The 12097-nt window shown below is 39.1% G+C and overlaps 1 protein-coding gene across 6 annotated transcripts in view; it reads left to right on the top strand.

Moving 5' to 3' along the window:
* The window catches only part of AASDH (aminoadipate-semialdehyde dehydrogenase), a 39636-nt gene that overhangs the window by 1921 nt on the left and 25618 nt on the right, over positions 1-12097 (top strand). For 5 of the 6 annotated variants that reach the window (XM_073891725.1, XM_073891726.1, XM_073891723.1 and 2 more), the window contains exons 2-5: positions 429-703; positions 2174-2294; positions 5316-5632; positions 11154-11346. In XM_073891725.1, the coding sequence (XP_073747826.1) occupies positions 474-703; positions 2174-2294; positions 5316-5632; positions 11154-11346 (861 nt within the window). In that variant the 5' untranslated portion in view covers positions 429-473. Of the gene's footprint in view, positions 1-428; positions 704-2173; positions 2295-5315; positions 5633-11153; positions 11347-12097 lie in introns of those variants that run through there. The other variant, XM_073891727.1, reaches the window with a different exon arrangement.

Raw genomic sequence — 12097 nt, 5'->3', positions numbered from 1 at the left:
AAAAGCACAGTTTATTTGCGTTAGTCTTTTGTGCAGGATTTTAACCACTTTATCTTAATCTGGAACGATAACCAAAGAAAAATGAAAAAAATTAAGCATGTAGTGCTTTAAATTGAGTTTTATTGGTTAACTTTTTGTTTTTTCCCATTGGGGGCAGTTGAGAGAGACTACATATGTACCTGTTTCATTCTCCCCTGTGTATACCGCTCCTCTCCCAAATTTTCTTCCAGCACCGACCCAGTATTAGGTCATTGGTATCAGATTAATTTTCAACCTCATTGTTCTCACCACAGACCATTTCTGGGTTCTGAGATTAATGTTTTTGATATATTTTTGTGAGGAATGATTTATGTAGAAGTTTCTCTCTCCCTTTCTCATCCTACTAGTTTCCCTAAAACTCCCTGTCCCCATAATATTTCTGTATATAGGTAGAGTTCTCTGCTGCCAATGATGTTTAGAGAAACTTCAGTGAAATGACTCTTCAAGAATTGGTGCATCAGGCTGCCTCCGTTTATTCAGATAAAATAGCTGTATGTTTTGATGAGTGTAACAACCAGCCTCCAGTTTATTACACCTATAAGACTGTGGTTAATGCTGCTTCAGAATTATCAAATTTCCTGCAATTACACTGTACCTTTCATGGAATTCGGGAAGTTGGTCTCTACTGCCATCCTGGGATAAACTTACCCTCTTGGATTTTAGGGTAATTGTTTTAATATTAAATTTTTAGTTTTCTAACCTATAATTCTTTAATACATAGACTCTTGTAAATTACTATTCTGTTTACTATTTTATTTTTATGTATTGCTTGTTAGATTTTAGGCTGAAGGAATTCATATTTATCCCAAGATGATTATTATTCTTAAGGATTTATGAAATTCTTAAAGATTTATTTGACAGAGCACAAGCAAGGGGAATGGGAGAAGCAGACTCCCCGCTGAGCAGGGAGCCCGATTTGGGGCTGGTTCCCAGGACCCCGGGATCATGACCTGAGCTGAAGGCAGATGCTTAACCAACTGAGCCACCCAGGTGCCCCTACCCCAAGATTATTTTTAATCATTTAAATTAGTTACTCTGAGTTTAGGAGAGACCAGAAGTTTTTGCTAATAGAACACTTAAATATCTCCAAAATATAAGGGCTTCATTTGTCTGCCAAAAGAAAACAGTCATAAATTCTGTTATATCAGAGAAAACAAGTATTTCAAAAATATTGTAACTTTTTTTCCCCTGAGACTGAAGTTCTAGGTACTCAGGTATTCAGTAAGTGAATGAATTAATAAATGAGAGTTTTGAATGATGGTTCATAAAAATTGAGCTATGAACTGAGGAAGACACTAATTCAAAAAATCATTTGCAAAATGTTCATTAAGTTCTAGAATATTATCCTTATATAGTGATTTCTGTACTTGGGTTCTGCAGTAAATAAGAGCTGCTAAAGAATTAGAAAAGTTGATATTCAGCCCATGGGATGTGTGTTAGTAGATTAATTGTATAAATGTAAAGCAAAAAAAGTTAAAATTTTACTTCATCCGATCATTGACAAAATTTTGAGAATTTCCTGCAAAAATCTATTGTCTCCAAAGTATACCTGAAAGTGCTTTTTTAAAATTTTATTTTGAAGTAATCTTTGCATCCAAAGTGGGGCTCAAACCCACAACCCCAAGATCAAGAGTCCTATGCTCTACCAACTGAGCCAGCCAGGTCCCCCACCTCAAAATACTTTCAGTTAAAACAACTAACTAATTTTGGATCTTTATTGCCACTTAAAAATCAGTTTTAAAGTTGTTTCCCTCCCCCTTAAGGTATCCTGGATTTGGTGAAATGTCATTTTTAGTATAGATTGTATTAATCTGCATAGTAGTAAGTTACATGTGGATATTTAGCTTGTTATCTTAGATGAAGAAACAAGACTGCTACCTGTTTGGTATTTTAGTAGTAGTGTTAACTGAGTATATTCTGTAATACATTAGCTTTAAAAAATCTTGGATTTCTGTATATTAAGTGATAAAAATTTAATAACGGATATTCGGTCTTAAAGACAAAAACTATAACCAAAGATGTGTCAACAAAAATATTGGGCATTTCTGATATAGTCAACAGTAAAGTACATAGAGAAATACTTAAAGATGATTTTCAACAGATCTTCTTTGCTGACTCTGTACTGTTTCTTTAGAATTCTCCAAGTCCCTGCTGCTTATGCTCCTCTTGATCCAGATTCACCACCAGCATTATCAACTCATTTTATGAAAAAATGTAATCTAAGTTATATTCTTGTTGAAAAACAGCAAATTCATGTAAGTGTATTTAAATTGGGTTTTTTTATGTTATGTTTATTTTTCAGTTGAAAGATTTGTGTCCGTCCATGTCCACCTTTTCTAACTCTGCAGTTTTTCAGTGTCAGCACTGTTGACATTTTGGGTTGGGTAATTGTTGTGAGGAGTGTCCTGTATATTATAGGTTGTTTTAGCAACATCCCTGGTTTTGAACCCCTGGATGCCAGTAGCACCCTCCCCTCTGAGTTGTGACAACCAAAATTGTCTCCAGAAATTGCTAGATGTCTCCTGGAGACACCCTTTACCCCCTACATTCTGTTGAGAAACACTGCTCTATAGCATGAATGTGTGTTCTAGATGTATAATAAGGTACTGCATTGTTTTGAATTTCCTTTCTCTATCCAAAGTTGTTTCTATACTAGGAAAATTTTATAATACTTGCCACAAATATAAAAGATGTTTCAATTTACAGTGGTTAGCAACATTAAAAAATTATAACCAGGCTTAAATTTTGAAAAAAAGATTAGCACTTAGACCAGACTTCTCTGGAAAACTAAGTTTAATTTTTTAAATGCCAACCAAATACCTAGCCAAGGAACACTGCTTTATGGGTAATATTTGGTGTTAGGTGTTCAGCAAAATGCATCCCATGTTTTATTATTTTATTTGTAAAATATTTTTACCAAAGAAATAGAACATTATAGAACATATATGTAATTTAGCCTGTTTTTTACCCTTTTCCTATCTGAACCAATTTATATTTGACGGTAACTTAAATACATCCCACCTATGTATCTGTATGTGTGTGCATCTCTATCTGTATATATAACAAAAAATATCAAGAGCTTGAGATATATGGAGGACTTCCTAGAGAATCACGGGTATTAAAAGTCGCTAGAAAGAGACAACTGAGGTATAATAGACTACATATAATGGGTTAATATTCTCTAAATAAACCTAATCGTGTCTAGTCAAAAGTTTTCTTCTCAAATTGGTTATTTCTTTGCCAATGTAAGCAAAACTAAAACGGATGTGACATTTTTCTTTAAGATTTTTATTTATTCAACAGAGAGAAAGAGGACACAAGCAGGGGGAGCAGCAGAGGGAGAGAGAAGCAGACTCCCCACTGAGTGAGGAGCCCGATGTGGGGCTCGATCCCAGGACCCTGGGATCATGACTTGAGACGAAGGCAGATGCTTAACTGACTGAGCCACCCAGGCACCCCGACATTCATTTTTCTTAACCTTGGTGAAAGTTTTATAAAATAGGTGGTTGGATATGAGAATTGTCAGTATCAGGTATTCTTTCTAATTGCTTATAAGGAGTTGGGCACATAGAAAATCCCCTAGAAAGTACCTTGCTTCCTGTTCCATGACTTTGATGTAAGTGTTCCTGTTTAACACATGAGCAATCAAATATTTATTGAGCATGTATAATATGCTCAGCATCCACTAGAGCAGTGGTTCTTAGTTTTTTATAATGCTGGCAGTAGGGGCACCTGGGTGGCTGAGTTGGTTAAGTGTCTGCCTTCTGCTCAGATCATGATCTCAGGGTCCTGGGATCGAGCCCCGCATTGGGCTCCCTGCTCGGCGGGAAGCCTGCTTCTCCCATTCCCACTCCCCCTGCTTGTGTTCCCTCTCTCGCTGTGTGTGTCTCTGTCAAATAAATAAATGAAATCTTAAAAAAAAATGTTTTTGAGGTTTATTGGACATACAATAAAAATCACCAATTTTATGTGTATATTTTGATGAGTTCTGACAAATGTAAAACAGGAAGGTGGTCACACCACACCTGACCCCTAATATACAACAACAAACGAACAAAACACTATAGGGTCTTTGCATTGTGACCTTCTCTCATTTCTCTTATTCTTCTTTCATTTGTCTTTTATAGTAATTTCTTTGATGTGAAAACTTATGTTTCATTAAGCTGCTTTTTATCAACCTAAAAAGGTATATTCAAAGGAACCTCACTTTTAGCATGTAAAAATTGAATTTAACATCTTTTTATCCAAATTAAGTAAATCTGTATTAATCTGTCTCCATCTACCAAATACCTGAGCCAGAAACTCTGCAATCTTCTTAGGCTCACTCTGTATCCAGAAAGTTACACAACCCTATTGACTTGCTCATAGGTTCTGTCTGTCCACTCTTGTTGCAGTAGACTAGTTCAGGCCTTATATGCATATCCCAATTGTTGCAAAAGTTTCATTAGAAGACCCTCACTTAGCAAAAATCTTAACAGTCTATCCTTGATGGAGTAAAGTCCAGCTTATGCTCTTGCTACCTTCAGTTGGATCTCATTGCTTATAAGGTGCTTATAAGGTTAAGGTGTAAACTCCTTAGTATTGAGTATATACAAAGTTATTAAGGATAGCATCTCCTCTTCTACTTATAGTCTCCCTCTCCCCCAATTCTTCAACTTATTGGAATGGTTAACATTCTCCACAACATTAGCTTTCTTGGGTCAGATACTCTGCATAAAAAAAGTACTCCTCTTTATTTGGACAAAAGCTTCTTATAACCCAAATATTAGATATGTAGCAATCTCAGACCTTCCAGACAGTTAAATTCAGTCTCCTCTATTCCTATTAACATTTCAAGCATATTCATTGTCATAGTTGCCCTATAGTGGTATGTTTTTATGTCTTTTTATTTTGAAGGTGACATTGAAAATAAAGACAGCACTATATTCTTGCAGGTTTTTTTTTTTTTTTTAAATTATTTGACAGACAACAAGAGAGGGAACACAAACGGGGAGTGGGAGAGGGGGAAGCAGTCTTCCTGCCGAGCGGGGAGCCCGATGCGGGGCTCAATCCCAGGACCCTGGGATCATGACCTGAGCCAAAGGCAGACGCTTAACGACTGAGCCACCCAGGCGCCCATATTCTTGCAGGTTTCTAATGTATTTTTTTAATCCCTAGTTATATAGAAGTACTCAAAACCATGTTGAAGGAGTAAATGAATACTTTGTGTTACTTCTATGTAAAAAAGAACGTCTTTTAACATATTAAAATTGTGAACTTTGTTCCCCATGTAACAGAAATTCAAATCTTCCTATGAAATATTATTGAATTATGATACACTTAAAGAACATAATGACCTAGTGCTCTTCAGACTTCACTGGAAAAATGTTGAAGGGAACTTGATGCTAAATGACAGAAAACAGAAATATGAAAAAGAAAAAGTGACAAACAGCACAAATTCTGGGAACAGCAATGAAGAAAAGTCAGATGAGCACATGGATGTGAGGCTAAAGCATTGCCTGGCCTATGTTCTCCATACATCAGGCACTACAGGGATACCTAAGATTGTCAGAGTCCCTCATGCATGTATAGTGCCGAACATCCAACATTTTCGGTGAGTTCTGTCCTTCAAATCCTTCAAAACTTGTATTTTAAAGTCAATCAGAAAGACATTATCATATGATCTCACTGATACGAGGAATTCTTAATTTCAGGAAACAAACTGAGGGTTGCTGGAGTGGTGGGGTGTGGCAGGGATGGGGTGGCTGAGTGATAGACATTGGGGAGGGTATGTGCTATGGTGAGTGCTGTGAATTGTGTAAAACTTTTGATCAAATCACAGACTTGTACCTTTGAAACAAATAATACATTATATGTTGAAAAGAAAAGATAGTAGGAAGGGAAAAATGAAGGGGGGAAAATCGGAGGGGGAGATGAACCATGAGAGACTATGGACTGAGAAACAAACAGGGTTCTAGAGGGAAGGGGGGTGGGGGGATGGGTTAGCCTGGTGATGGGTATTAAGGAGGGCACGTACTGCATGGAGCACTGGGTGTTATACGAAAACAGTGAATCATGGAACACTACATCAAAAACTAATGTAATGTTTGGTGATTAACATAAAATTAAAAAATGAAAAAGAAAAACTTGTATTTTAAAGGGGAAAAACATTTTTTTAAGGATTTTTATTTATTTATTTGACAGGGAGAGCACAAGCAGGGGGAGTAGGAGAGGGAGAAGCAGGCTCCCCGCTGAGCAGAGAGCCTGATGTGGGGCTGGATCCGCAGGTCTGTGGGATCATGACCCAAGCCAAAGGCAGACACTTAACCAACTGAGCCATCCAGGCACCCCGAAAACATTTTTACAAGTAAACTACCCCCGATGTGGCATTTGAACTCATTGCATGTTCTACCAGCTGAGCTAGCCAGGCACCCCAAGGGAAAAATTTAATTTTTATTTATTTTTAAATTATTTGAGAGAAAGAGAACAAGCAGCGGGGAGGAGTAGAGGGAGAGGGAGAAGCAGACTTCCTGCTGAGCAGGGAGCCTGACACCGGGCTTTATCCCGGGACTCTAGGATCATGAGCTGAGCTGAAGGCAGATGCTTAACCGACTGAGCCACCCAGACACCCCCAAGGGAAAAATTTTAATCTCTGTTCTTTATAACTTTTTTCCTAAAGATTCATTTATTTGAGAGAGCATGTACACTGAGTAGGGGGGAGAGGCAGAGGGAGAAAGAATCTCAAGCAGACTCCCCGCTGAGTGGGGAGCCCAATCTGGGGCTCAATCTCATGACCCTGAGATCGTGACCTGAGCCAAAATCAAGAGTTGGACACTTTACCCGACTGAGCCACCAAGATGCCCCTGTTTTTTAGAACTCTTCTTCCTAAATTGATAGTCATAAGTAATTGGGGCTCTTGTTTTGGCTATATCTAAACTTTAGTTCTTTGCAGGCTAGGACTTCACCTCTCCGATCCAGACCTGGAGCCAAACAGGGAGCAAACAAATGATGGTTGAAGCTTTGCTTCTTAATTATTAATAAGGAGGAAGTGTATTCCTGGTAGAGGTACGGCGGACATATGGGAGAAAGAAGTTTGGCTTGCTAGAGTGTAGCAGGGCAGAGCTGAGGAAGGAGTGGGAGAGCAGGAGCCATGTGACCTGAGGGGGCAGGAGCCTGGTATGCCCTGTTGAAGAATTTTGCACTTAAACCCAGTAGATGTAAAAAGATTTGCATTCATTACGTTCATTCCTGTAGCATTGTAGAATTTGGTTTGCTCATCAGGAGATGAGAAATCTCTATGAAGTCGATTCTTAGATTGAGAAGAAGGCAAGAGAAGAGGAAGGGAACCAAAGGAGTGTAGTCTTAGGAAATCAAAAGGGGAAACAAATATAGAAACTTTGTGACAAATATATTTTCATGTCATTTTAAGTCTTATATAATTAAAAACTTTCTAACAACCACATTTTAAAAGTACAAAAAGGGGCGCCTGGGTGGCTCAGTCGTTGGGCGTCTGCCTTCGGCTCGGGTCGTGGTCCCAGGGTCCTGGGATTGAGCCCCACATCGGGCTCCCTGCTCAACGGGGAGCCTGCTTCTCCCTCTCCCACTCTCCCTGCTTGTGTTCCCTCTCTCACTGTGTCTCTCTCTGTCAAATAAATTCTTTAAAAAAAAAAAAATAAATAAAAATAAACGGGGTGCCTGGGTGGCTCAGTCAGTTAAGCATCTGACTCTTGATTTCAGCTCAGGTCATGATCTCAGGGTCATGAGATTGAGCCCCGAGTCAGGCTCTGTGTTGGGTGTGGAGCCTACTTAAGATTCTTTCTCTCCCTCTGCCTCTCTCTCTCTCTTCCTCTCCCCTCCCCCCCCCAAAAAAATAAAATTTAACAATACCATATTTAATTCAGTATATCTAAAATATCAATAATGTAATCGATATGAAAATTAGGTATTTTACACTCTTTTATGCTTATCTTAAATCTAGCATGTATTTTACACTTACACATCTCAATATGGATTATCCACGTTTTTATTTTTTTAAGATTTTATTTATTTATTAGAGAATGAGAGATAGCACGAGAGGGAAGAGGGTCAGAGGGAGAAGCAGACTCCCCGCCGAGCAGGGAGCCCGATGTGGGACTTGATCTCGGGACTCCAGGATCATGACCTGAGCCGAAGGCAGTTGCTTAACCAACTGAGCCACCCAGGCGCCCGATTAGCCACGTTTTTAGTGCTCAATAGGCACATGTTTCTAGTGCCTACCATACTGGACAATGCAGGTCTAGAAGAAGGGAATAGTGAAATGAGGCAGAGAGGAGTCTTGTAATTGATAATCTGGTCTTTAGTGACTTTATTTCCGAGTGCCCAACACTGAGGACGGACTACATTAGGCTGGGGATAAGGGCATGAGAAATAAGGAAATGGAGACAATAAAGTGTTCATTTCTAGGAGCTAGTTTTAATGGGAAAGAAAGAATTCTGGGAGGGTATAGGTTTATCTTTAAGATGGGAGACTGGGGTGCCTGGGTGGCTCAGGCAGTTGAATGTCCCATTCTTGATTTCCCCTCGGATCGTGGTCTGAGGGTCGTGAGATCGAGTCCCATATTGGGCTCTCCAGTCAGTATAGAGTCTGCTTGAGATTCTTTTTCTCCTTCTTCCTCTGTCCCTTTTCTCACACACGCACGCTGTCGCTCTCTCTCAAATAAAATCTTAACCAAAAAAGGAGGGGCACCTGGGTGGCTCAGTCAGTTAAGCGGCTGCCTTTGGTCAGGTCATGATCCCAGGATCTGCTCAGTGGGGAGCCTGCTTCTCCCTCTCCTTTTGCCTGCTACTCTGCCTACTTGTGCGTGTGCGCTCTTTCTTAAATAAATTAAATACAATCTTAAAAAAAAAAGATAGGAGACATTAATAGGCTGATGGTAGAGAATTGGTTTGAAAAATTAAGAAATAGTGTTGTAAAGGAGTAAGATGCTTTCAGATGGAAGGGTAAGGAAGGTTAGAGGAAGCTGATGGATTGTAACTTCCTAGGCAACAGAAGGCAAAGTCATGTGTTAAAGAGTACGAGAGGTGAGGTGGGATGGAGATGCAGGGAACTTGAAGAGAGTGGAGCAGATTTGGAATCTAGTGGAGGTGGGAGAGGCACTGGGCCAGCAGAGGCAGGAAATATGTGTAAAGTGGGAACAAGTATATGCCCAATGAGGGATAAGGGGCTGATTTATTTATTTTTTTATTTAAAAAAATATTTTATTTGACAGCACAAGAGAGGGAACACAAGCAGGGGGAGTGGAAAAGGGGGAAGCAGGCTTCCCTCTGAGCAGGGAGCTCCATGTGGGGCTTGATCCCAGGACTCTGGGATCATGATGTGAGCCGAAGGCAGATGCTCAGCGACTGAGCCACCCAAGCACCCCAACGGGCTTATTTAAAGTATAGGAATTTCTTGATTGCTATTTGTGCTTGAATTTAATGAAATTTACTTACCTGTTAAAAATCCCTTTTTGGTTTACTTTCAGGGCCATAAAAGTCACTGCAGAGGGGATTTATAGTAGGTTCACACTTGGTTTCCTTCCTGGGAATAAAAGCCACTCTGAAGAAGGAATTTATGGCAACCTCATTTCCCAGAAGTTTTTATGAGTAGTCCTATGGGGGAAGCTCTAAGAAGGCTTCTTTCCACATCTGTTAAATCCAAAATGTCCTCGGCTCAAAGTAATCTTCATATCAACTCTGGGGTTCTGAGTGGGTCCCCACAATACCATACTTGAAGATATTTTGAAGTTAAGGTAATCCCTGCTTTTTAGATAGTGAGTTTTGTGTGTTCAAAATGAAGCCATGCCATAGGCTTGCCACTGCCTATCTAATACTCTGTAATATCCTAACTACATATATTCTGCTCTTTGTTCAGCTGCTGAGAGAAAAGTCCAAATAGTAGGAAAAGGGAGTCAGAGGTCTCTATTAAGCATCATTAAGTAAGTAGGATAGAAGAAGTCAGGTTTCTACCAGTAAAGCAGAACCAGGAGGATATATCAGGGACTTGCTATAAGGAATTGGCTTATGTTTGTGGGGGCTAAGCAAGACTGAAATCTGTAGTATAAATAGAAAGGGATGATCATGAGCAGACTGGAACCCCACAGTCATGTGTTTGTTCACAGGCAAGTCGGGAAAGACCTAGGGGGAAGGGAGAGTAATTGTAGACCCAGATGCTGTGTCTCTTTTTCAGAGAAGGCCTAACACTTTTTAAAGGCCTTCCAGTTGAGTAAATTGAGTTAACCCAGGATAATCTCCCTTTTGATTAAAGTCGGCTGAGTAGGGACTCCGTCTACAAAATCCCTTCACAGCAGCACCTAGGTTAGTGTTTGACGGAATAACAGAGGTGTGTGTTCTACTAAATGGCAGCTGCCTCCCTCTGTCCTCCGCGTCTTTTTTTTTTTTCCTTTAAGATTTTATTTATTTATTTGAGAGCACATGAGAGGGGTTAGGGTCAGAGGGAGAAGCAGACTCCCTGCTGAGCAGGGAGCCTGATGCGGGACTCGATCCAGGGATGCCAGGATCATGAGCTGGGCCGAAGGCAGTCTAACTGGGCCACCCAGGCGCCCTGTCCTCCACGTCTTGAGAGAGAAGGTCCTTTCTTTTTACCCTAACGGAAAACATACTAGAAAGGAAATTCTGGGGACTGTGGTTTAATCCAGCCACACTTACACACCAGAACACCATCACAGATGATAAAATATGTCATGGCAAGAAGTGGATATTTTTATTTTTTATTTAAAGATTTTATTTATTTATCTGACAGCGAGAGAGGGAACACAAGCAGGGGGAGTAGGAGAGGGAGAAGCAGGCTTCCCACCGAGCAGGGAGCCCGATGCAGGGCTGGATCCCAGGACCCTGGGACCATGACCTGAGCCAAAGGCAGATGCTTAACAACTGAGCCACCCAGGCGCCCCCAAGAAGTAGATATTGCTTTAAATGGCTTTTAATCCTTATATTCATAAAGAACAGTTCTAGAATTAATAGCACCATATTGGTTAATGAACCAGAAAAGAGTAAAAAATCTGGCCAACATCCAGAAACTTAATGGTCATTATTTTTTAGGATATGTGATTACCAAATGTTAGACATTTCTCATAACTGTATTCTGCTTTGCCTTAGGGTACTTTTCGAGATCACACAGGAAGATGTTTTGTTTCTGGCTTCACCTCTGACCTTTGATCCTTCCGTTGTGGAAATATTTGTTGCTCTGTCAAGTGGTGCCTGTCTGCTTATTGTACCAACTTCTGTCAAAGTGCTTCCATCAAAATTAGCTGCTGTTCTCTTTTCCCATCACAGAGTAACTATTTTGCAGGTACATTTCAGGGGCAAATGAAATGCTTTGTCTTTTATCATTTAACATTTTTAAAGTTTTAGAGAATATTTTATATTCCTGTAGTTTTTTACAGTAGGTTAATGATCTAGTAAGATTATTATGGGTTGTCTCCTGATGATATCACTTAATTTGCCTGACAATGAAAAAAAAAGTTAATTCTATTTAGAAAATTATTTTACTGTCCATTTGGTACAATAATGACTAGAGGAAGTTGACCTTCACTCAAATCTTTTGGGATACACTGCCTCTATTATTTTAAACTTAGGTTTTAGTGGAAAACACAAAGTTAAAGTAAGTTAAATGATAATTAGTTAGGAATTTAGATTTTCTGACTTTTTATATCAGTATATGTTAACTTACAGAAACAAATACTTTGTCATTTTTAAAGATTTTAAGCAATATTTATCTGAAAGTATGTGACTGATATTACATTGCAAGTGGTTAAAGATACTAAAGAGAATTAACAAAATTAGATGCAAATCACGATAAACTAAAAATAGCAGATTTATATCTAGTGTAAGAGACTCAAGGATGTCCTAAAGGCAAAATTTGATATTGACTTTGTTTTTAGGAAGTTTTTCATCCTTAAAAAATATATATATGTATATATATATTATATATATAATATATATACAATGAATATAGTAATGTGGCTTGATGGGTATATCAATGCATATAAATTTTCAATCTCTGGTGATCATTCTATCAGTCTGGACAAGACTTTTTTTTT

This window comes from Callorhinus ursinus, unplaced genomic scaffold (genome assembly GCF_003265705.2).
Source record: "Callorhinus ursinus isolate GAN/ISIS: 27379988/994484 unplaced genomic scaffold, GSC_fseal_2.0 scaffold4, whole genome shotgun sequence".
NCBI lineage: Eukaryota > Metazoa > Chordata > Mammalia > Carnivora > Otariidae > Callorhinus > Callorhinus ursinus.
The sequence above is the reverse complement of the archived record's forward strand: the minus strand, read 5'-3'. Positions and strand labels throughout refer to the sequence as shown.